A 26,188-nucleotide genomic window follows, 5' to 3' on the forward strand; every position below is an offset into this window, starting at 1 on the left:
ATGATTCTATGATTCCTAACAGTCTTCAAAGGCAACCCCACGTAGAGAGCGTTGCAATAGTCTATTCGGGATGTAACCAGAATATGGACTACTGTGGCCAATTTTGACTTCCCAAGGTACAGACTCCATCTATTCTGCACTGACCATTTAATGCAATTTCAAACTGCTATTGAAGGAAGTGTTTTTGCTGTGCAGATAATTGCATAGGAAATCCTGGAACTAGCCTGAGGCCCAGGTGGTGATTACACAAACCACAGAGCACTGGTGGGCTTTCTTGCTTACACTTTTGTGGGAGTTTGCCTGCCTGCCTGCCATAGTTTGAAGCCAGCTTGGAACTGCATTAAATGTGTAGATGGGGCTCATGTAGCCCTGTGGTGCGGCCTGGTTGGTGTGGACCCTTCCTTACAACAGGGCTGCTTGGGAAGGGTTAATGCATGGCCGGCCTTGGCTCTGCCGCTTTGACATTACCTGCTTTGTGGGAGCCGCCCCCCTCCCGTCCTCCCTCCTGCTTGTAAATTTATGGGAATTGCAGCTGGTCGACTTGGCAAGCTCCCCTCATTAAGAGCCCCCTTTGAGAGCGGGCTGTGTTTGAGTATTTCCCTAATGAGGACAGGACGGGGTTAAAAAGTGACCATTTCATGGTTGACTTGAACCTGCCTGCTTCTCTTGATGTGTCGCTGTGAAACGCCTGACGCAGAGAAATCCCCCCCTCCATTTTTTGTTGCAAAACATTAAAAAGAGGGAAAAGTCGCCGGTCCCTTCAGGACAGTTTGCAGGAGAGGGAGGGGGTTCCAGAGGACGGTTTACCTGGAGGCCTCCCTCCCAGGCCAAAGTCTGCCCGACTGCTTTCAGGGATCTGCGGCGCTTTGGAAAGAACGCGCGATGACCTTATTGTGCAGCAAGGAGTTTGGAAATAAACAGCCGGCTGGCAAACTTCGTCCCTTTCATCCCCCTAGCACTGCCTTCTTTAATTTTTTTTTTTTGGCGGGGAAGCTTGGTTTCCCAAAGGAGAGTCCCGTTATGTTGGAATCCTGCCCTCAGCCCGTGTAAAGGAACCCCCCCCCTCTCTCTCTCACACACACACACACATGCACACACTTGCTCTTTAGTGGCCAAGTTTCCTCCTCCTCTTATGCGACCACTTTAGGGGTGCCTTTTCCCTCCTTGCCACCCCCTCCTTGAGTTTCTGTGAGGGAATGTTACACCCCAGCACAGAAAGAAGGTGGCTGTGAGTTTTCCGGGCTGCATGGCCATGTTCCAGAAGCATTCTCTCCTGACGTTTCGCCCACATCTATGGCAGGCATCCTCTGAGGTTGTGTTGGAAAAAGATGCAAGTGGGGGTTTATCTATCTGTGGAATGTCCAGGGTGAGAGAAAGAACTCTTTTCTGTTGGAGGCAAGTGTGAATGTTTCAATTGATCACCTTGATTAGCATTGGAAAGCCTTGCAGCTTCAAGGCCTTGCTGATTCCTGCCTGGGGGATTCCTTTGTTGGGAGGTGTTAGCTGGCTTTGATTGTTTCATTCTGGAATTCCCCTGTTTTCTGAGCGCTGTTCTTTATTTGCTGTCTTGATTTCAGAGGGTTTAAAAAAAATAATAATACTAGCAGCCAGATATTGTTCATTTTCCTGGCTTCCTCCTGGCCCTCATGCCTGTGGATTTCAATGGCTTCTCTGTGTGGTCTGACATGGTGCTTGTTAGAGTGGTCCAGCATTTCTGTGCTCTGCTATGGCTTTTTTAATTGTCTGGAGTGACTTCTGGTGTGAGAGAATTGGTCGTCTGCAAGGATGTTGCCCAGGGGACACCCGGATGTTTTGAGGTTTTACCATCCCTGTGGGTGGCTTCTCTCATGTCCCTATATGGGAGCTGGAGCTGACAGAGGGAGCTCATCCCTGCTCTCCCCCTGTTGTGGCTGACTTCTCTTCCAGACAGGCCCTATATCCCAGGATCCGATCCCAGGTTTTCTGCTTATCCCAGATTATCTGGCAGTGCGGACCAGGGCTGTAGCAAGGGGGGGGGGTTTAGGGGTTCACCCCCCCCCCCCCCAAATTTTCAGTTTTTTTTTAACTGGTTTACTCATGAATTTTAAATGGCTAACCAAATCCCCATGAGTGTCCACTGAAGTTTATCTGTCTTGAGTGTCCATTGAAATGTATCCATGGAGCCTGATTTCTAAATTATTTTGTGTTATGGAACTACTCTTCATGATTCGCTAAAAAAAAGTTTCAACCCCCCCCATCCCGATTTTTTTTTTCTGGCTATGGCCCTGGTGCGGACTCATATAATCCGGTTTAAAGCAGAAAACCTGAGATCAGATCCTGGGATAGAGGGACTGTCTGGAAGGGCCCTTAGTCTGCAGTGCTTGGCGTTACAATAAGAAAGCTTGGGACTGCAATCAGAAAGCTTGGGACTGCAATAAGAAAGCTTGGGACTGCAATAAGAAAGCTTGAGATTGCAGTAAGAAAGCTTGGGATGCAATAAGAAAGCTTGAGATTTCAATAAGAAAGCTTGGGACTGCAATAAGAAAGCTTGAGATTGCAAGTAAGAAAGAAGGCTTCCCTGCTGCCCACTTCCTTGCAGCCCCCCTCCTTCTTTCTCCCGCCTCTCGCTACTGTCTTGACGAACTTGGGCGACGAAAGGACAAACCCTCGGCCCGTTTTGAATGGGAAGTGTATGTGTGTGAGGAGGGAAGGCGAGATGGCAATGTTTGCAATATGTGCCGCTTGCTCCAGGACGGGAGGGGGGTGGGTGGGTTAATAAAGAGGCAGGAGGGGGGGGAGGGAGAGGGGGTTCCGAGGGAGTGTTTGTGTTGTAAGGGGGGGGGGCTAGGAGAGAGAGAGAGAGAGGGAGGGAAGGAGGGAGAGAGAGAAGGAATGCGTTTGCAGCAGCAGCAGCAGAGGAGGCGGGGGGAAAGGAGAGGAGCAGTGCGCGCGCCGATGGTGTAATTAAATAATAAACTGCAAGTCGGATTTGGGGGAAAAGGGGGAGGGAGACCAAGGAAAGTGAAACAAGGGAGTGGGGAGCAGAAGAAGGAGATTGATCGTTTTGAATTTTCAAGAGATCATTTTTATTACAGGGGACGTTTAAGCGAGAGGGGCTCTGAACATTATCCACAAAGGAAGGGGTTGGATAGGAAGAGAAAGAAAGAGAGAGAGAAAGAGAGAGAGAGAGGCATAGGCTTCTGCTGCTGCTGCTCTGAAGGGAGCCCTTCAGCGGCGGCAGAGAAGTGTTTTTGCCGCCTGGGGGAGGCGCGCGCGCTCGCTCGCTCGCTGACTCGCTCGCGCCCGCTTGCCTCCTCTCGTGCACAGCCGCACTCTCTCCCTCCTCCTCCCTCCTTTTCCCTTTCCTTGCCTTGCAAAAGTTTCGCCTGCCCTCCTCCTCCTCCTCCTCCTCCTCTTCCTCCTCCCTGCCAGGATCCTCCTGCTCTGCTCCGCTCCGCCGCTGCCGCTCCAACCTTGAACTTTTTGGCAACGTGGTTTGACACAGGACCGTGGTGCAGCAGCAGCAGCAGCGGCAGCCCGCAAGCAGCGGCAATAGCCTCTCCTCCAAAAGCAGAGAGACAGGAGGGGATATTAAAAAAAAAAAGGCAACGCGAGGAGGGAGGGAAAAAAAGAGTCCTGCCGGCCCCCTTTTCCTCTTTTAACTCCCCCCATATTCATTCCGCCGCCGAGAGAGAGAGAGAGAGAGAGCGCCAAAGCGGAGCTTTGCAAGAGGCTTCGGAGCGCGGAGTGGGTTTCACGCGGGAAACCTCTCTTGAGTCCGGGGCTGGATTGAGGCGCGCGGGCTGCGGGGCGATAACTGAGCTCCAAAATGCCTCGGTAGAGCAGGCGGCGGCCACGACCCGCTCCTGGAGCCTCTCTTCTCTCTCCGCCTCGAAGTGCGCGCCCGACGAAGCCGAAGAAGGAGGAGGGAGTCATGATGTATTCGCCCATCTGCCTCACTCAGGTACTTGGGGAAGTTGGGCGGGAAGAGTTTGGGACGCTTCGAGGCGCCGCTGGGAGGGAGAGGCAGAGAACGTGAGCCTGGGGCCCCCTTCCACACAGAGGAATACAATCCCACATTTTCTGCTTTGAACTGGGAATATATGGCATTGTGGACCCAAAATATCCCAGTTTAAAGCAGATATTGTGGGATTTTCTGCCTTGAACTGGAATATAGGGCAGTGTAGACTTAAGATATCCCAATTCAAAGAAATATGGGATTTTCTGCCTTGAACTGGAATATAGGGCAGTGTAGACTCAAGATATCTCAGTTCAAAGAAATATGAGATTTTCTGCCTTGAACTAGAATATAGGGCAGTGTGGACTCAAGATATCCCAGTTTAAAGCATATTGTGGGGTTCTGCTTTGAGCTGGAATATAGGGCAGTGTGGACTCAAGATATCCCAGTTCAAAGCACATATTGTGGGATTTTCTGCCTTGAACTAGAATATAGAGCAGTGTGGACTCAAGATATCCCAGATCAAAGCATATATTGCGCGATTTTCTGCTTTCAACTGGAATATAGGGCAGTGTCGACTCAAGATATCCCAGTTCAAAGCACATATTGTGGGATTTTCTGCCGTGATATTCTGGGATATATGTCTGTGTGGAAGGGCCTTGGGAGTGCAGTCTGAGCCCGGGAGTGAAAAGCCAAAAGTCGGCAGAAAACGCGTCGCTCTGGAAAACTGCTGCCGTCCTGGCGGATCTCTTTCTTCCTTTTGCACTACTAATTATATTTTTGTTTGCTATGCGGACTTGATAGTATATACGTTTTGAGGTGGGTTTGTGGAAAGGTGGATGCTTTTGCTTTGTTTGAACTTTCTCCCCCAAGAGCCCTCTTTCCCCCTTTCGCGGCTCGCAACTTTCTTGCAGCCGAGCCCCAACCAAGGTCAAAAGCGAAATCTCGCCCTTTCGGTGGTTGCTTTCGGGCTGCAGTTGTAGGAAAAGTCTAGTTTTTGTATCCTGCGTGTTTGGATTGAGAAGGTGAAAGCGAAACTTAGAGGCAGAGAGTCCTTTGGGGAAGATTGGCGGAGAAAAAGTTGGAGAAGAAACCAAAGGAGGAGGAGGAAATGTCCTGCTCGGATGGAGGCATTAGAGCAGCAGAGAAGGTGCCGCGCGAGGTTCTTAGGTTTCCACGCCAGTTCAGTAGCATTTGTGCTTCATTCAACGGGCAGAGTTGGGCCCCAAGTAGGATCAGTTTGGAGCGATTCTGGTGAAGTACTTTGCAGCGGGATCTTAGTGCATGCGGACTCTGAGGCCCCTTGCACACATCTGAATAAAATCCCACATTATTACCTGCTTTGAACTGGGATATATGGCACTGTGGACTCGGATAACCCAGCTCAAAGCAGATACATATTGTGGGATTTTCTGCCTTGATATTCTGGGTTATATGGCTATCTAGAAGGGTCCTGGGACTTCCCATTTCACAGGATAGGATTCCAGTATTCATCAACATTGCTATGACTAATATGAAAGAAGCAGAGCTTTGAGTTAGTTAATATTTGGGGGAGCACTGTGAGATGACCGAAACTATTACGATTTTGTGTAGCAATGAGGAACTCTCCTGCTTCCAAAGGACCATGTCATGGCATTCACAGAATTATGAATGAAGATTTAAAGCATGATAAGACTTCTTCAGGGATTGGATCCAGTCCTGTCGCTTTTTGGCTGACACATTTGTATTGTTTATATTTTGTTTGGCACCAAAGTGCGATTAACTTAGGGATCTTTTCAGCAAGTAAATAGGAACTTCACTGGGACAAAACAGGTGGAAAAAGTGTTATGGGGTAGTTGAGCAATGACAGCAACCAGCATATATCTTGACATAGTATTGTGGGCACAGATATTCCATAACTAAATGTGTTTGACTTTTCTTTCTTGCTTAGATGTTCTGCTCCAAATGGGATAGGTTTGGTTAGGTCCACCAAAATACTGAAGCTATTTGCTGAATAGATCTTGTTAGTTTAAGCACAGTTTATTTCTAAAAGTGTAACTGTAAATGCAGATTCATTCTCTCTGTGTATGTATGAGAGTGTACATGAAGTTTGAAACACAAACATAAAAAGGTTGCACGGTTCATTACAACTTTTTTTGGCCTTATACCTTTTAGAATATTTTTGCATATGCTCCTGACATACCTTAGAAAGTTACTTTTGGCGAAAGCAAAATGATACATATTCTTTAGATGTAGTTTGTATAGAGTCCAGTTTCTCGGGGAATGTAGAAATACATCAACATCATGGCATTTCTAACAGTTTCTTAATTCCCAAGCAAAGTGCATAGAAGGTTTTTTCTAAATTACATTTGTGATCTGAATTGGCAAGTCAGTTGCTCTTTAAGGCTGAGTGGTATATTGTTTTGCTTGATATATCGTAATGAAAAATGTAGCCAAAAATCATTTTGAAATCCTGCTCTTGCCACATTTACGCAATGGTTGAGGATGATTGTAATTATACCGATCGTGCTTTATACAATATTTGTACTCAGAAGTCTTAGAATATAAATTATTGAATGAAATCATACTTGAATAAGTATTTAAATTCTTGATTTTTCTCTTTAAGAAATCCACATGAAAGTAGTTTCTAGGCATTTCAATGGTTACTGTATTGTAAAATTGTAATCCCAAGTACACTAATTTGAGGCCACATTAAGCTATAATACCAACTGAGTTGTAATAAGTCATTTTCCATCTATGAAATTTATATCTGTTAAATATAATAGGCAATTCACAATAGAATAATGTCAGTTCTCACTTTGCATGATTCATACAATCGCTGCGGAGTTATTCTGTGTGTTATTTATGGAGGTTTTTCATACTCTTTTTCATAGTTTGCCGTGTAAGTAACAAACTTGAAGATGTTTCTGCATTAATTTTGAGCAAAACGGAAAAATCCAATAGTATCATATGTCTCTTTGACTGTATCATTATGAAGTTAGCTGCTACATTGATGAAAGTGTCTTCCTAAATTTATTAGAAAATGAATTGATGGCAAAGTGGAAATACTTTCCCATTTTGTTATTCTGGGTATAATTTTTGGTGTATTAATACCAAACTTGTAGCACTCATGGACATACTCCCTCCCCCCAAAAAATTCAAATTTTAAAGTGGGTTCTATTTACTTACTCTGAAAATTGTTAGTACATATGGCTCCAGCTGTGGCATCTGTTAGAACAGTTGAATACTTCATCTTCATAAAAAAAATTTTTTTTTGCAAAATTCTGTTATGGTTCCCACCACATGCAAATGCTGCATACAACTTGTTTTGCATCTATTAGTACTAGATGCAAAAATTCCGATTTCCTGAAAGGTCTTTACAAACTGTTTTAAGGTGAATTTATGTCATGTTGCATCTCCACTAGAAGAAAGTGTCAATTTTTTTAGCATAAGTTTTAGCAGAGTGAAAAATATAACAGTATCCTGTAATAGAGCTTTATGATTGAATTTGGCTTTTCTGATTTATTGTATCTTTACTTTAAAGTATATGTCCCATATTCAATACATGATAACACCACCTTGATGACAACAGCATGATTTCAAAAACTGTACATGTGGCATATTCTTCTAATTATTGGCCCATTGTATAGATTAGTTGCTTTCCTTGTTCGATAATATCAAGCACTCTTAACATGGAATAAGTCCCACTGAAATCAACAGGGTTTATTTATTGTAGAGTCATTAAAATAGTGCTGGATGGTATTACTTAAATTATTTAAATTGGAGTCTTTATTATTTCTGTGGTAAAATATAAAATACTTAGCAATACAATAGTATACTTACATGGTTTATTTACATCTTGCGCAGTCATTTTTAGGTAGCCCTGGGCAGCGTTCTTGCACCCATGTCCTCCTTTCTTTCAAATTGCTTGGTTTGCCACCCTCCTGCTATATGCATGATCAAAATCAGTATTTAATGATGATTTTACACAGATTAGGTTCTAAAGGAAAGATTCAAACTGTAGCAGTAAAAAAAAAAAAGTTGGCACCAGAGTGTGTTGAGATAGGGAAGTCTTATCCAGGGCTGTGGTTGCTCTGAGCTGTGCTGACTTCCCACACAAAGAGCAGATTGTGGTTTAACTCTTTCCATGGTCTAGACTTTACTTTCTGTCGGCTATACATAGTGGCAGAAATCTTCAAAAATCTAGGAGTTTTGGTTTCTTTAAATTATGATTATTTGACCCTTTGCTCTATTTCGTATTATAGTCATTTTAAATCATGTACTGTCAATCTGTTTGGGTTCATGCCCCTCAGATCAGTCCATGGAAAAGAGGTATCATTCTGTTTTGATTCCCACCCTGGTGGGAAACGATTGCATGTACAAAAATTTAATAGGTTTTCTATAGAAGCTTAGAACATTAGTTTTCATTACCTGAATAAGTGTATGCCATCTTATTTACAATATTCAGTAAACAATATTGGTGTTTGTATAGCTTGCTTGTTTATACAAATTCCTTGGGCTTAATCATCAGCAATGAACACCAGCGACTTAATAATTATACTACAGTTGAAGATATGCCAAATGTTTTAATTTAATCTGCACCTCCACCATAAATATAATTTGTAGGAAAAAAATTGAAATCAGTAAGGCTTACCTTCCAGTTAAATTTGTTTAAATATCAATATCACCATGATAATTACAATGCAGTTATACGATATAATAATTTTACTGTCAATATAGTATGAGGTTGCAGTTTACATTGAATGCATTGTATTAAGGGAAATATATAATGTAAGAATAGAAATTAAGATTTAGAAACACTAATAGAAACAGATGGGGGTTGAGAGAGAAACACCATTCTTTTTCCACAGCTTTCTATTATTATCAAACTATTCTTGCAGTTACTATATATGTTTAAATTTGTTTGCTTACATAGTAGTTGCACATATGACAGAAGTCCCAACAGAAATTTACAATTTTCTATCGTATACCTTAAGTTAGGAACTTCCTCTTCCATGAACCAGTGACGTTGTTGCTATCTTATACTGAAATTTAGTCTATCCATTAGCTGGAGTAAATATTAAAATTAGGCAAATCTATATAAATCTGGTATTGGAAACTATAAATAGGTTGTATGCATTTAAGAAAAGCAGTGATTTATCCAGTTATGCAGCATTAATGTGTAAAGAATCCAAAGTTTGTGCCAAGTTCTTCTTTTTCACTGTACACTTCATGATTTGTTATTTACAGTAAGTACTCTAGAGATTTTGAACACCACAATGCTCTCAAGTACAACTGCTGAGAAACAATCATGTCATGTCCATCATTAAAGTCATAACTTTTTATGTTACAGCGTTAGGAGGAAAAATACAGTTTTAGGTGGAAATCATGCAGCACTAAAAATGCAGAAAGCTTGATTGGAAGCTTCAGTCCCTACTGTTTCTTCCTTTTCTTTTAATTTTAGGTGTCTTATCGCACACTATACGGTAACATATTGTAAACTAGTGTGAGTTTTATAGTCTACTGTATTATGATATAATATGGACTACTATATAGTTTATCTTAGTGTGTAGTGGATAGTAGGCAAATAGTATCGATTCTGCAGAAATAACAGGATTTCATTATAGGAATGTTGGGTGATGGATAAGAGAGTGGATCATTTTTATTAGCGTATGTTCTTTTTGTTGCCAATCTCTTGCTGAGAGCATACTTCAAAAGCGGGAACTGTGTAGCATTACCTTGTATTCCTGTATCATAGAGAAAAGAAATGAGTTGTACAAATTAAGTGTACTCCACTCTTCTCAACATTTCGACTCAGATCCCTTTAAAGTCACAGTATTGTCCTTTATAAAAATGGTACTTGGTGCAATTGTTGATAATCACTTCCTGCCTCTAAATGTTGGAAACCTCCAGTCACTTTATTTTCTTTTAAACTGATATATTTCTATGTCCATTTTTAGGCTAATGCTTTAAATATCTCTTCAAAGTGAAATAAAAAAAATGCCTTTTAGGGACGGCTCCTTTTCCTGGGACTTTTTTTATTTCTATAACATAGAAATAACAGGACTCTGTAATGCTCACAGGATTAAACCTACATTTCATTCACCTTTTTTAAAGTGAGAAAAAATATGTTACTGTTTCCTTGATTGTGCAAATGGAAGTGATTTTTTAGTTTTTGTATTCTTTTCCCTTCTGCTTCTTCCAACAGGATGAGTTTCACCCATTCATTGAGGCACTTCTTCCACATGTCCGTGCAATCGCCTACACTTGGTTCAACCTTCAGGCTCGAAAACGCAAGTACTTTAAAAAGCATGAAAAGCGAATGTCAAAGGATGAGGAAAGAGCAGTCAAGGATGAGCTACTTAGTGAAAAGCCTGAAATTAAACAGAAGTGGGCATCCAGGCTTCTCGCCAAGCTGCGCAAAGATATCCGCCAAGAGTATCGGGAGGATTTTGTGCTCACTGTTACTGGGAAGAAGCACCCATGCTGTGTATTGTCCAATCCTGACCAGAAGGGTAAGATTAGGAGAATCGACTGCCTGCGACAGGCAGACAAAGTCTGGCGCCTGGATCTAGTCATGGTCATCCTCTTCAAAGGTATCCCCTTGGAAAGTACGGATGGAGAACGGCTCATGAAATCCCCCCACTGCACAAATCCAGCACTTTGCGTTCAGCCACATCACATAACAGTATCAGTCAAGGAGCTTGATTTGTTTCTGGCATATTATGTGCAGGATCAAGGTAGGTCATTTTTCTATATGAATATGTGAAACTCTTAGGTTTGTTTTATTTTAGTCAGTGTGTGTGTGTATGTGCGCGTGTTGTGTGTGTATAGTGTGCTAATGCATACACATACACACAAACGTTATGTATATAGTGTTGCATAAATGTGTACAGGCACGTGTTTATATTTGTAATTTATACCTGAGTGACATGCACGTCTCAGAATGATTGCTAATACCTCTTATAAAGAAAGTTTAACATATTAAGAAAATTCCACAAATCAAAAGTTTTAAATGTTGATCTGTCTGTTTCTAGCATCACTGATAAAGACAAATGGATAAAAACTATATCCACAGTATTCAATAGAGTTACATGTACTTAATTGAAATGATTGCTACTTATGTCTGTTATCTACAAGTTTTAATTAGATAGCGCTCTGAACACTATAGAAAGCTGGCCCTGGATCAAAGTATCTAGATGTTAATATGAAGCGAGTGTGAACATGTCATGTGTGAATACCTCATGCTAGTCACTGACCTTGTCACAGTTCATCAGGTGCTGTTTCTCTAAATATTGGTAGCAAATAGTAGCTTAAATTTTATCATGCATACTTTGTTTTGAAAAACATGGCTAAATATGAAAGGTACAAAGTCATTAAAGATGTAGCAAATACATCTATAGTTATAGTCAGAATTCTATGTGTGATTAGACAATTGTTTTTCCAGTTTGATATTTTGGGTAATGCATATAAATAGATGCATGGGTTGTTTCTATGTGCGTATTTTCAGATAGATGCTTCTAACCAACATGTAAAAACCACTGCACAATAGGCATGTCTATCCTAGGAGGAAACCGTTTAGAGATGGCAGCTTTTTGCATACATTGGCCTGTTATTGAAAAGAGGCCCAAAGCAAAGCAGATGGATGGTGTTATTTCTTGTTCTAATATAAAATAAAGGGTCTCTTGTATGAACAATAACTGAATAATATATGAAATTAAACTAAAGTAGCTGTCATTCAGCTTGTAATTTGTAGAAATGGCTCAAAACATTTTAGTATCCATATTACTTGTTCTGTATTATGCTATCTCATTTAGAAACAAACATCCTAATTTCTAACTTTCTATGCAAAACAAAGAATGGTAAGTTTAAGTGTGTATGTGTATAATGAAAATATTTCCTTTATCACCTTTTTAATAATGGCAAGTATTTACAAAGTCTAGGGAGGGCCCCAATTCACAGCACGTCTTTTAAATCTCGTTAAAAGAAAATAACTAAAGTTTGAAATTTAATTGGAAATTAAATACATATTTAACTAAGCTGGAATATTTAAATTATGGTGCAAATTTTGCTTGGAAATTCTCATAAATGGTGATCCTACCAATGTCTAGTAGTGAGTAGGGCTTTCAACAGGTACTCACTTTGTTGGCAGTGAGCCCCATGAACTAAATACTGTGTAACTTAATTCTGGATTTCTGAACAGACATGTTCTGTAGGTCCCATTGAACTTACTTCTAAGTAAACACTCACAATATTGGGCTGTAACCGTATACAGTATCTCCTTTCTGGAGAGTGAGTTCCATTAAGTTCTGAGAGACCTCTGAGTATGTATTTACTGTAAATCACATAGGATTATGCTGCAAGAAGAAATAATTTGCTATGAAGTTTTCAAAATAACTATCTCAAATATACATTTTGTTCATCTCTTGAGTGTATTTGAAAAGGCTAAAGCCAGTTTTATTGAACTGACATATTTCAGCTAGTAAATCAATTATAGTCCATCAGAAAGTCAACAACAGTTGAAAATAGCATAGTTAAAGCAAATCTTGTAGTTGTTTACACAGAGATCTTTGGATGGTGTGCTTTGAAACTGATGGATCAATAGCTTGAATTGATGTGAGGGCTGTGGTGGAGGGTAGCCAGTTGACTGGTGATACTATGTATGCATGTTATGTATTGATAACATGTGCATTAATAGTATAAGATTTTTTTAAAGTTTGAATTACCTAAATCATTTCCTAATATTGCTCCAACTTTTTTTCCAGTTACTGACCAAAACAAAGCAAAAGAATGAAAACACAAACCAACTTTTGGATGCTACATCTGTTTGCATCAGGCCGCTTGTAGGAGACCATTATTTTTCTTTCACAAACTGTGCATTTAGCTTGTTAGCTGTTTTTTTAAGGAATATGTTAAACAAGGAGTAGCTTCTGTATTTGAAATGTGTTTGCAATAATTTTCCTTTATTTAAAAAGATGTCATTTTCTAATAGTTGTCAGAATAGTCTGCTCTCAATTTTCTAATTTTGGCAGGCAACCCAACAAAGGTTGCTAGGATTGCAAAAGATGTAAACATAGTGTTGGTTAAAGTAGCGGCCATTTGATAGATGGTAGGTTTTGTATTTTGGAATCTGAAAATGTATTTTAAAATATTCCATCAATAAAGCACAGCAATTAATAAGGGTTACATGGGTAGGGGTCGATGAAATTAGGATAAATTTCTACAATGAATGAAAGGATCAAATAGGGTTTGTGCTTAAACGTTGACGGAAAGCATGAGGAAGAATAGTTTGAGTGCCAGTAATGGTTGCCAGTGGCACCAGGATTGGCATCGGACCTTCTTTGTTTAGCCTAGGATGCCTGTGATTTGTTGGTTGGCATCCGCATTGCAGAGCAGAGCAATGTTGCAATATATTGAGAATTTCCTGATCTAGAAATGTCACTCCTTTTTGTGATTTGACAAAAAGGATTCTTCTATTTGCTTCCACATCTGTAGTGAAGAAAGAAATACAGACAAGTCTTCCAAGTTTTGTCATTGATGAGCTTTATCTGCTTTTTTTCCTCTTTAATTTTCTAAAAATCCTGCCCATCTTCCTTTCGCCACCTTTCTTTTTGGCTTTGTTAGGCGTTTTGACTTGGAATTTCAAGACAGAGGAAAAATTAAAAGTTACTGGATGTGGTTATGTGTTCCCGTCACTTGTTTGGGGTAGAAAAAAGGGCCAAAATGATTTATGGTCTACAGGTGTTTAAAACATGTAGCACTTAATTAAATCATTTTAAAAATTGGTTTCCTTTTTATTCTAGAGTGTTTTGTATTCATCCTAAAATTAAATGTCATCACCACTCTGTCTTGCTTAACAGGGTTAGGCATTATTTGTTTCTCTTATTTGGTATAAGCTGTTTCTTAGTCCATAAAGTCATTTGGTGTATTTGATTCAATCAGTGCAGCTCTTGTGCTCTGTTCCGTTTCTACAAGAACCGCCATTTTGTTTGTCAAGTGCCAGCCGAGTGGGGGAGGAAAAGCAGACAATGTGCTTGATGCCAATAATGGTTGCCAGTGGCACCGAGGTTGGCATCAAACCCTCTTTGTCTAGTTGCTGAATGCCTTTGATTCGTTGGTTGGCATCTGCATTGCAGTGGGCACATTGGAAAGTTTTTGACAATCGCTGAATGAAAGCTGCTGTATTTGTTTGCTGCAGTAGAACTTTAGATAATAGAAATCCTTCTTCTAATAGATAACTTTTTCATTTTACAGTAGCAGATTTCTAAAGTTGCGCTGCTTTTTTAAAAACCGAAGCACACATATCTTTGTGTGTTAAAGTCTTTTCTTCAGCGTTTAATCCGCATGTTATCTATTGTTTTTGTGCATTTTAAATATATTACATGTTCTCTTAGATATTATATGCAGTATAAACATACCATGAAAGACATCATAAATAAAGACCACCTACTACTACTAATAACAGTGTATGAGGCATTTGTAAGTTTTAGTATGTCTCATGTAAATTCTGCATTTTTTAAAATGTGGTTATATTACATACTACTGTTTTCTTGTTTTAGTACAGTGTTTAAAGGTAAAGTATTGGGGGCCGTGTTTTATTGCTTCTATTTATAAACCAAGATATGCATTGTGTTAACAGCAGATAGGTGTAGTTCTGTCAATTCTGCTGCTGTTATGATACATTTGAATTTTCCATGTTTTAAAATGCCAAAATACTATTTTGTGTTAACTGCACAGATTGGTTACCAGAGACCAATGAAAAGTCTAAGCCATTTCTGCTGATGTTTCCTGAAGTTAGCAATAATATTGCTTTCCGGATAACTACCATTATCTTGTTAATTAATAAGATGGATTAGCAGGTCTACCCAAAGGGTTGCACTGAAGGAAGTCTGGCCTATGTGAGCCCCTGAGTCGCCAGACTGTGTCCTGTCTGGTTTTTTTTTTTTTTTAATAAAACAGGGATGGGAGGAGGGGGATGGTGAAGGAGTGTGTGTGAGGAGCTGATCTTTCACTGGAATAAGAGAAACTATATTTGAAAAAATATAGCTATCACAAATTAAGAAATTACAGATTTTTTCTCTATCAGGGCAGTGTATATAAGCTTCATGACTTCAATATCTTATAGTTTAATACATATTTACAGGGATGTGTATTGTCTTGGTAGAGTGGCCATACGTTATATTATGAAAATCATTTTCTGAGGCTTACTAAGATCATTCCATTCTGGGTTGCATTGCAATTCTGCATTAACTTGCATTTGACACAAGTATTAGGCTAACTAAACTGGCAGCATGACTTCCTCCTCCTTTACCTGATATAATAAGATACACAAATCCTAGGGTCTTGAATCTTTGAAAAGATGATAATATATTTTGCAATTCAATATTTTGCTCTTTTGGCTTCTGCTGATGTGTGTGTGTGTGTGTGTGTGTGTATGTATGTATAAATGTGGTTTATTGTTATAGACAATTTTTAAAAAAACTTGCATTTTAGTATGCTTAATGAGGATTTTTTTTCTAAGTATGTTTAAAATATACTGGACATTAGGTAACCATGAAGAGTGTTAAAATACAGTCTTCTTGTTTTCTGTTGGCTCTTTGCTGATGTATTGGTATTAGTCTTAAGTAGTAGTACTTAACTTTGTTCATCACTGCTTATTATAAACATTGTATATTATTGTTGCCTAAACTACCTTTTGGTATTTTACCTCTTATGTGGGCTAGGTTAGTAGCGTAAAAGTCGAAATATTAAAATAAAGATCTTTAGATAATCACTTGATCTCAGTTGAAATAGCAATAATGGATTGAGCACATTTGAAAACTGCATTAACGAAAAACCTGTTAAACTATTGAACAGGAATTGAGTACTCCAATGTAATATATTTGAATCAGCATTATGTTTTGCTGGATCCCTAGGAAGTTGAATTTATGTGCTTCAGATGAGCTTTGTTGCTCATTGATGGGTTTCTAAGGACCACTTCACACAGTATGGTGTAACAGTTGTTTGTAGCAGTTTATGCAGGGAACACTGTAATGTGAAGAGGCTTATCTGAGAAGCATGTCTGTAGTGTATAACATGCATTCGATGTTCACCAAGAGTAAGATAGTGGACACATAACAGTCATCTCTTTTGTTGTTGCTGCCTTGCTCTTTGAAGTATCTCTAAGTGTTGCACAGCTATGCCTTTCGTGGGAAAATGTGGGATATATTGTAAGGTGAAATAACATATTGTTTCTCCTTCCATGCACCACTTCAAAATATTACTGTGTGTTAAAATGGCTCTTCAATAAGCAATGTTTAATGCCTTTAATTTATTAATTTCAAAATAATTTTACAAGAATATGCTTATGTATGCTTTCTGGTCAATCTTGAAAGCTTAGACCTATATTTACTGTGATGCTAGGTCGCATCAATGAAATTCCTTTTCTCTCCCTTCTTCCTGAAGTTCTAGCAGCCACCTGAAAACAAATTCCTGGGAGTTTCCTAGCACTTTGAAGAATCCACTCCCACTGAATCCCACTGTTGTGATATTGGAGGTCCAGCGTTGGATATAATTCTTAGTATTGGGGGTGATTGGGAGAAGAATCCTAGATAAACTGAAGTTTTGTTTATTATCTTACAAAATATACACTGCTTAAAATGTATTATATGCCAACTGTAGCTAGATTCTATCAACAGTAACAACTACTTAAGAAAATACTGATTTGAAAGTTGGGTGGATAGACTGAAGATTTATTTCACCATGTTTCTAAAATAAGAGGACATATAGAATCTTCTATGTGTCAAAAGTATCATGCTTTATGTCAATTTGTTTTGAAACAAATATGTTGATTAGGAATATGGCACTAAATATTTTTGACCGGAGGCTTTGAAATAGATGCCCCAGGCATATCAAACTTTTATGCATAAGCATAGAAGAAAGATTTATGTACTGAGTCTTGAGAAGAATAAACAGAATGGTGCTCACATAGTATGGCTTTCCTGGCTATTTCTTCCTGGTAGAGCTTCTTATGCCTCCCATAAAATTACTCTCAAAGACTGAGGGATCCTCTCAGATGTTGTGGGAAGGAACAGGGAAGGGACATCATGTACCAAAATGGAGAATCAGAAAGAATGCAGTGTGCAAGCAGGAAGGACACCTTTGGATCCAAATGATATTACCATTTCACTCTAGATTTCTATGTAGCCACATACACAGATTTTGAAATAGCTAACTGGTAATTAAGTATGCAATCTTAGTGATATGATGATGATTTCTTGGTGGTTTAAATAAAAGATAGGATGGGAAAGGGCAGCAAGTGATCTCAAATGCTGAAACATTGCATTTTGTGTCTACAAGACTTACATCTAAAATAAATTTTATTTTCTACTTTACCGTTTAGTGAATTTCAGAGTCTTTTGGCATCTTTGAGAGCAACTGAGGGAAGGTAGTTGATAGCATAAGCTTCTGTAGACTTAACTGTACTTCATCAGATGCATGAAAAGTGAAATATTCTTGGTGTTCATCCTCTTGTGAATGCAAAGCTATATGAGTGAATTAAGGCACAGAGATAGAAGTTATGGATTGCTTTTCAGTAATATGGTGTCATGACTCTCTAAAGCAGGGGTCCTCAAACTTTTAAAGTGGAGGGCCGGTTCATGATCCCTCAGATTGTTGAGGGGCCAAACTATCATTTGGAAATAAAAAATTGAACAAATTCCTATGCACACTGCACACATTTGTAGTGCAAAAAACCCCAAAAAACAAAAAAACCCCAACCATTTATTTATTTATTTATTTGCTACATTCATACCTCACCCTCTCTCACCCCGAAGGGAACTCAGAGCGGCTTACAAGTTGCATGTACATACAATATATTATATTATTAGCATAGCACAATATTAGCATTATATATTACTATATTGTACTATTCCACTATACCATATTATTATTAGAAATATTGCATTTAATATATAATACATAATTAATATTATTATATTATACAATATTATTACATTGTATTATTATTATTAGCCACCCTGAGTCCCCTACTGGGTGAGAAGGGCGGGGTAGAAATACTGTAATAAATATGTATTATATTGTACTAGCTGTGCCCGGCCACGCGTTGCTGTGGCATTGTCTGGTGGTGTTGGTGAGAAATTGTTGAGGTAGTGGTGGTATTGAATGTCTGTTGTATGGTTGTCTTTATGTTTAGTATGCATTTGGTTGTTTGTGTACTGTGAAAGTGGTGAGGGTAGAGGGGTCTATGTATTTTATAGGCAGTGTGGAAGAGGCCTAAGTGAGGCCTAACTCTGCCTGTCCCCTGGGCTGAACGGGTTGGTAGGAGACCAAGTGGGCAGAGCTTAGCCTTCTAACTGGCAGCAATTGGATAAAAACAATTATTTCTCTCCCTCTAATTAGGACTTTATTTTTCTTTTCTTTTTCTTGTATCAACTTAGAGGCGTGGATGAGGGGTTGTGCTGTCAATTTTAGAGGTTGGGGGGCCTTTAGTTTTGTTGTTTTGTCAGTCGCCGGGATTCCATCACTCTTTTATATATACAGTAGAGTCTCATTTATCCAACACTCACTTATCCAACGTTCTGGATTATCCAACGCAGTTTTGTAGTCAATATTTTCAATACATTGTGATATTTTTGTGCTAAATTCGTAAATACAGTAATTACTACATAGCATTACTGCATATTGAACTACTTTTTCTGTCAAATTTGTTGTATAACATGATGTTTTGGTGCTTAATTTGTAAAATCATAACCTAATTTGATGTTTAATAGGCTTTTCCTTAATGCCTCCTTATTATCCAACATATTCACTTATCCAACATTCTGCCGGCCCGTTTATGTTGGATAAGTGAGACTCTACTGTATATAGATTACATTATAATATTATTATCAATATTATATGTATACGCAATATATTATATTATTACCATAGCACAATATTAGTAAATGAATGAACAATACAATATTTAAAAATAAAAACAATTTTAACCAACATTAACCTATCAGGATTTCAATGGGAAGTGTGGGCCTGCTTCTGCCCAATGAGATAGTCAAGTTAAGTAGGATTGTTGTTGTTGTGTGCCTTCAAGTCATTTCAGACTTTGGGCAAGCCTAAGTCTAAAACTAAGGGCGGGGGCCAGATAAATGACCTTGGAGGGCCGCATTCGGCCCCCGGGCCTTAGTTTGGGGACCCCTGCTCTAAAGGTCTAATGGAAACCATTTACATATCCAATAGTTGTTCTTGTTACAATCCTGTATTCATCAGAAGAGTTGGGTGAAGTATTTAAACTCTCATGGAAGAGATGAGACTGTTCTCATAGTTGGCTTTAAAACCACCATATGGGAAAATATTCATATCATAGTGTTTTGAAAGAGAAAACGTTGCTTATATTTATGTGATAAATATATGAAGATGGTAAGCTTGAAAATGGAGAGCAGAATAATATATGCTTACCTGATAACAAGTCTGTTTCTTCTGAACATATTGTTGACTTTAAGCCTGAAACATCTCCTTGTAGGTAGGCATCACAAATCTGAGTAAGCATTCTAAACACAGACTGCAAACTGGTATTTTTGTTTTTCTTTTGGCTAGGTGTTTTTATCCCCCCATTTTTATTCAAATACAATAAATGTGTAGTCAACACTTATGTAGCCTAAAATGTAATTCCTTCCTGTGTGGATATACTTCTTGTCAATGCATTCGAGAGTGAGGAGGGATAAACCTGGCTCAGTATTCTGAGAGGGAAATGTGTGAAAACTTTTCTTGGTGAGGGCAACTTGTATTTTATCATGCTGACATCTGCAGTTTCTGGATGGATTACCTTAAATTTGTTATGCCATGTTAAAAGCCTTGTTTTACGAGGCCAGCCTCAGCTCCTGGCCTCAGTGTCAGGAACCCTGCTATGTGATGCAACATGTCTTGTTAGGTTTAATTGACCAAAGCAGATTTGTTAAAACAATTCATTTGAACCAGTAACTTATGCCCAGGCCAAGCTGCTACCTGAATCTTTTGACCTTGACTTGTCTGGGTCATGCAAAGGCTACGAACTCCTTGACCTTTCTGTTGTATAGAAGTGTCACCATTTCTTCTGGTTCTTTTATAGTAATAGCTGACAAGAAGGCTTCAGCTCTGACTTTACACCCCAGTGGGCTTCTAGGCGGCCTCTGGAATTGCTGTGTCTTCTGTTTGATGTGGTCTGGCTGTAGTCTTGGTTTCCTTTTGTCTGCTGACAATGATGGGGACAAATTGGCAGATCATGTTTATATAGGAGGGGACAGCAAAAGGAATTCCTGCTCCCAGACTCTAAAGGGATGTAGTGTTAGTCCCCCCTCCCCTGCTTCTGACTTGATTTTAAAATATGCATTTAAAAAGGGAAATGGGTATCCTCAGTTCTCTTTGTGGGCATCATGTTAATAGTGATTTGTCTTCAAAAATAGTAGTTGCTGCAAGAGCTTTCATCTTTAGGTATTTTTATCATTTCTGTTTTAGTAGGTAAGGACATTTGGGGTGATATTATGCAGCACAAAAATACTTAAGGCATTAAACTATTTAGCATAAATAGTTTACAATTTTAAGTAAACACATAGGTCTAAATCCAGTAGGTAGTTCCAACTAAAGTAAGAGCCACAGAATTAACTTAATTAAATCAGCAGTTATATAAGTGGATTTGCTCTAGTTGGTAATGTTAATGGAATCGATACAATTTTTCACTGAATTTCACATTTTGAGCCCATTTAATATATTGTGAGCTATCTTTGGTCAACACTAGAAGACAAGATGTAAACTAAACTAAAATGATTTCTTACTTTCAGAAACTGCTAATCTTTGGTGAGCAGGAGAAATAGATTAACCTTGTATGTTGTAGCCATTGCATATTGATTATCTTCTTTGCTGAGGAATTCCCTGGAGTGACATGAGGTCATATAAATCAGAAGGAAAAAAAAACGCAGAGGATCAACATTGTAAGTTATGCTGCATGTTACAGCCACAGTGTGGAGAATCTGTTCCATAGATGTCGTTAGCCGAATTATCAATAGAGGTTTGCAGCGCATAGTTTTGTTACTTAATTCTTATACTAGTATTTTTGTTACTATGTATCCATTTCACTTCATCCTAATGCCATTATTTTAGATTTTTTTTGTTCATGCTATCTGTGTTTTTATTTTTTTTCTTTAAGTTGTAGTCTCCTTTCAGATAGGGTAGATACTCAGTCATCTCAAGTTTGCGATGGCAGCAACTAACATGGCTCTGTGAAGCACCACTAAGGGATATCTGTTCACTGCACCCTGAGCATGCTGTGTGGGTAGCTTGGTTTATTCCTCTACATTCCTTCTGAATTTGCAGAGGGAGACAATCTGAGCCACATGTACTGACTGAATGCTCTTTTGTGAAACATATATCTCAGTACTGAGTAAGGAGCCTCCGGTGGCGTAGTGGACTAAAGCCTCATGACTTGAAGGTTGGGTTGCTGACCTGAAGGCTGCCAGGTTCGAATCCCACCTGGGGAGAGCGCGGATGAGCTCCCTCTATCAGCTCCAACTCCATGCGGGGACATGAGAGAAGCCTCCCACAAGGATGATAAAACATCAAAACATCCGAGCGTCCCCTGGGCAACGTCCTTGCAGACGGCCAATTCTCTCACTCCAGAAGCGACTCAAGTTGCTCCTGACACAAAAAAAGTACTGAGTATTTCTAGGCATGACTTGTTGTTTCCTTCTTTGCTTTAATAGTTCTTTCAGGTTAGAAGAGAGAGATACAACACACAAACACAGGCAAATATTTAATTGAAGCCCCTTTTGCCCTAGTCTTCAACTGTAAATGGTCTCAAAGCTGCTTACTTACAATCAGTGAGACAAGACAGTTTCATTGACTGGCTTATAGTGTCAAAACAAGACACAAAAGCAGAAGGAATGGGGAAGAAAAGAGAGGAAAGAAGAATAGCTTATATTAGCAAGGTAAGGATCCACGGTTAAACTCTTGTGAACTTCTGACTTGAAGGTTGGGTTGCTGATCTGAAGGTTGCTGGTATGAATCTGGGAGACGGAGTGAGCTTCTACCTTATCAGCTCTAGCTTGCGGGGACATGAGAGAAGCCTCCCAGTAACACATCGAACGTCCCCTGGGCAATGTCTCTGTAGACCGGTCAGTTCTCTCACACCAGAGTCGCTTCTGACACGATAAAAAAATAGTTCCATCCTCTGGGAAATGGTACAACTGAACCATTGGGATGGAACCGCCCAATTAAGCTGGTTTTTCAGTAGAATTGAAGGAATGACTCTTCTTCCCAGCATCTGTTGAAGCTCTTTTGATCTCCCAACGACCTAACATGCAATAAAAAGTAGCTGAGTGATGGAGGTGTTTTGTATGCTTGGTAAGAATTATTGCTAGTAATCTTCCTAAAAGAGTTCTGTGCGGAGATGGCTGGACAACTTGATGCCTGAGGGAGGAGATCTGGATTATCTGGCTTCCCTTCCCCCACAATGTGTTGCTTTTTAATGATACTCAAAAGGTATTGCCTAAGGTGGGCTGCCTCACCCTGTATGATAGGGTTGTCTGCACCTGTGAGATAAAATAAAAATATTACAGTTCAAACTTATCTCATAGCTTGGAAGAATACAGTAGAGTCTCACTTATCCAACATTCTGGATTATCCAACGCATTTTTGTAGTCAATGTTTTCAATACATCGTGATATTTTGGTGCTAAATTCGTAAATACAGTAATTACTACATAGCATTAATGTGTAATGAACTACTTTTTCTGTCAAATTTGTTGTATGATATGATGTTTCGGTGCTGAATTTGTGAAACCATAACCTATTTTGATGTTTAATAGCCTTTTTCTTAATCTCTCCTTATTATCCAACATATTCGCTTATCCAACGTTCTGCTGGCCCGTTTATGTTGGATAAGTGAGATTCTACTATATATGCAAACTGTGCAACTTCTTTAAAGGGATTTAACACAATGTTTTGGTTTCATTGTATGTGCTTCCCAGTGTTACATATTGAATAGTTTTGTTACACCTGAAATGGAAAACCACTCCATAATTGCAATGAAGTTACTCAGGTTTTAATATAGGTGGCTGAAGTGTGCTAGAGAGTAACGCATGCTTCATGTGGCTATTGCATCATGGTCTGTAGCTAGAATTCCCAGGGTAAAGGATATATACCAGTGGTTACTTTTAACAATTTGTATATAATAACACATGTGAAATGTCTTAAGAAGTTACATCTTTAAGCTAATAAGGGAAATGTACAGTGGACCATTGGTATCCTCTGGAGTTTGGTTCCCACTGGCCCTGCCATGGATATCAAATGGATGATTAAGTTCCAAGTTATACAGTGGAATATTAAAATACTGTTTCACATATAAAATGACAAAATGAAGACTTTTTGGATGAAAAAAAATAAGTTGTTGCTGGAAGGCTGATACTTGAGTATAAACCAAGTTTTCCAGCCCTTTTTTAGGGCTGAAAAAGTCCCCTTTGGCTTAGACTCGAATGGGGGCCTTGGCTGGCTTATATTCTAGTTGGCTTATACTTGAGTATATATGTAATCAGAATGGACAGTCTTATCTTAATTACAGTCTTATTATGATCTTAAATTACAGTATTATGTAAATATTCCAAAACATCTAACCTACTGATGCTGCAGTTAATATAATTTTATTGGTATCTGTTTTTAGTTTTGAAATTTACCGGTAGCTGCTGCATTTTCCACCCTCGTCTTATACTCGAGTCAGTAAGTTTTCCCAGTTTTCTGTAGTAAAATTAGGTACCTCAGCTTATATTTGGGCCAGCTTATACTCGAGTATATATGGGTATATTTCTTTTAATGCTATGAAACTATCATAAACATTTTGTTTCTGATCACATTGATGCAGCTAAAAGAATCACAAACATGATTCTTTTCTTGCTGGTTAAAATATAACTGGATTGTGCTATAAAGCAGAATTGTGAATGATTTGACTATTGTGATGTAGCCACAACCTTTAAGATACATGCCACTTCCTGTAATAACATTAGAAGCAATTTTCAGCCATTAATTGACTTGCTTGTGTGAACATGCGTGCACACACACACATGTCTACATGCTTATTTAAATTTAAATGTGGGCAGGCCTGCAGCTGATGTATCAAGAAAGGATGCAGTTAGGTTTTTCACCAATCTCAATTGGGTATAAGTTCATATCAGTAAATGCATGAAATTATTAAAGGAGTATATATAAATGTATTCTTAGAGGAATATAATGTGTTGTACAAATTTATAAGCATTGTGTATTATTTAGGAGCATTGTATAACCTGAATGTTTTTGACATGATCTATAGCTATTCCTCAACAAATTCTGCTCTATTTATAGATATCACATAAGGAGTAAAGCTGCTTTTAGTAATATGAGGATCACTGGTCTCTAAGTAATTAAATAGACTTGTTATACAGCATTAATCCTTTTTTGGAACATTTGGAATGACTTCTTAGCACTAACAGCACAGCATTTGGTCCTTCAATTAATCTCCTTTTTTCTCTTTTACATTTGTCTAATATGAAACAGACACACAGAAACCACATTCAGGGACAAAATCAATCTCTGCAGAGAGTGCAATGGTCACATGGAGCTTTTAAATGTGACTAAATTATAGGTGTAGTAGAATATACAGACAGATGTTCAAGTTATAGTCTAAAGAGCTTCCATTTGTGGACAGTGTGAAAAATTTACCCTTTTAGTTATGGTATGAAAATAAGTCATAGCAATAATGCTAGAGCGACATCAGATAAAAAATCTACCGCAAGAAACTTACTTGAAACAACAAAGATCTGAAGATGATTTCCAGACTACATGATTTTCAAAGAGCTCTATATCCTTTTCTGTCTCTGACTACCAGTTATGGTTTAGCTATGTATTTACAGTATATATATGTTGCCTTATAATGGAGTTGAAACAGGAAAAAAAATCATTAAAATGTAATTCAGCATAGTAGTTAGAGTACCAGAAAAACACCCGATGAGGACATAAAACTCGCTTGGTGATGTCAGATAAAGTTAGTTTATGCTATTTATCATGTCATCTGAGTATCAGCTTCTAACTGGGTGTTAAATACTGTAGGTTGAGTGTTGTGATTGCCTACAGAGTCTGGGAAGACCTTACTCTTTGTCCCCAAAGTTGGGAGGGAGGGTGAGGGAATGGAGGGCAGTGTGCTTAGGATTCTCAATGAGTGCAATGTGGAAATTTTAGTTCATAACTCATCAGCATAGTTTTACACACAAGGATTATGAGCCAGGTCTAATAGAGTTAATGATTCAGAATAGATCTCTTCCTTGCTTGACATGTTCCTTGACAATGTGTTTCATTCTAGGCTTTTCTGCTGGCATCATTATTTCAGCAATGGGGATTTACTACTGTATTTCTTCAATTCTAAGACACACCCCTTTCCTATATAAACATCTCTAAAAATAAGATGCATCTTAGAATTGCAGGTAAATCTTACGTATTTTTGTTGTTATTGTTGTTGGTACTGAAATTAAGGTGTGATGGTGTCTTATAATTGAAGAAATACAGGTAGTTTAACATCATACCTCTGTATCCTTGATGTTACAGCAATATCACAAAACAAGGTGACTTGCAAAAAACCCTAAAAGATTCTTTCTGGTGTATCTGAAGCACAGCATTCAACCATCAGAATATATTTTCGATTTGTTTTTGGAATGTGGGAGCTAAGAGGAAAGGGAGAATACTGCATCTTTTCTGTTAAGCTCACTCAAAAAATGTCATCAATATTGTGACAGTAGTCTTAATAGACTTCATCTCATAGCAGATGTCCATACAGTGAAAGCAGACTTAGATGGGGAAGTAGCAGTGTGAAGCACTGTAAGGTTTCAGTCCTACAGATTGATGAAACTCATTTCTAAGACTTAGATTTTTTGATGTGTGTCAGGAGCAACTTGAGAAACTGCAAGTTGCTTCTAGTGTGAGAGAACTGGGCATCTGCAAGGAATCTGCCCAGGGGACACCCAGATGTTTTATCATCCTTGTGGGAGGCATCTCTCATGTCCCCGCATGGAGCAGGAAGTGACAGAGGGAGCTCATCCGCACTTTCCCCAGGTTGGATTGGAACCGGCAACCTTCAGGTCAGCAACCCAACCTTCATGTCAGCAGTCCTGCCGGCACAAGGGTTTAACCCATTTCACCAAACGTAGATGATATTTTTGAATGTTGGAATGGGGATCATTGTGTCATATTATACCCGCAGGATGTGGAATTCCACAAGAGAAAATTG

At 38.8% G+C, this 26,188-nt stretch overlaps 1 protein-coding gene across 12 annotated transcripts in view; it reads left to right on the forward strand.

Annotated features, from left to right (window-relative positions):
* The window catches only part of nfib (nuclear factor I B), a 337,611-nt gene that overhangs the window by 122,288 nt on the left and 189,135 nt on the right, over positions 1–26,188 (forward strand). For 9 of the 12 annotated variants that reach the window (XM_062971911.1, XM_062971913.1, XM_062971912.1 and 6 more), the window contains exon 2: positions 10,125–10,656. In XM_062971911.1, coding sequence (XP_062827981.1) covers positions 10,125–10,656 — 532 coding nt within the window. Of the gene's footprint in view, positions 1–2,934; positions 3,944–10,124; positions 10,657–26,188 lie in introns of those variants that run through there. The other 3 variants (XM_008103145.3, XM_003216428.4, XM_008103150.3) reach the window with 2 other exon arrangements.

The sequence above is a fragment of the Anolis carolinensis genome, chromosome 2, assembly GCF_035594765.1.
Source record: "Anolis carolinensis isolate JA03-04 chromosome 2, rAnoCar3.1.pri, whole genome shotgun sequence".
NCBI lineage: Eukaryota > Metazoa > Chordata > Lepidosauria > Squamata > Dactyloidae > Anolis > Anolis carolinensis.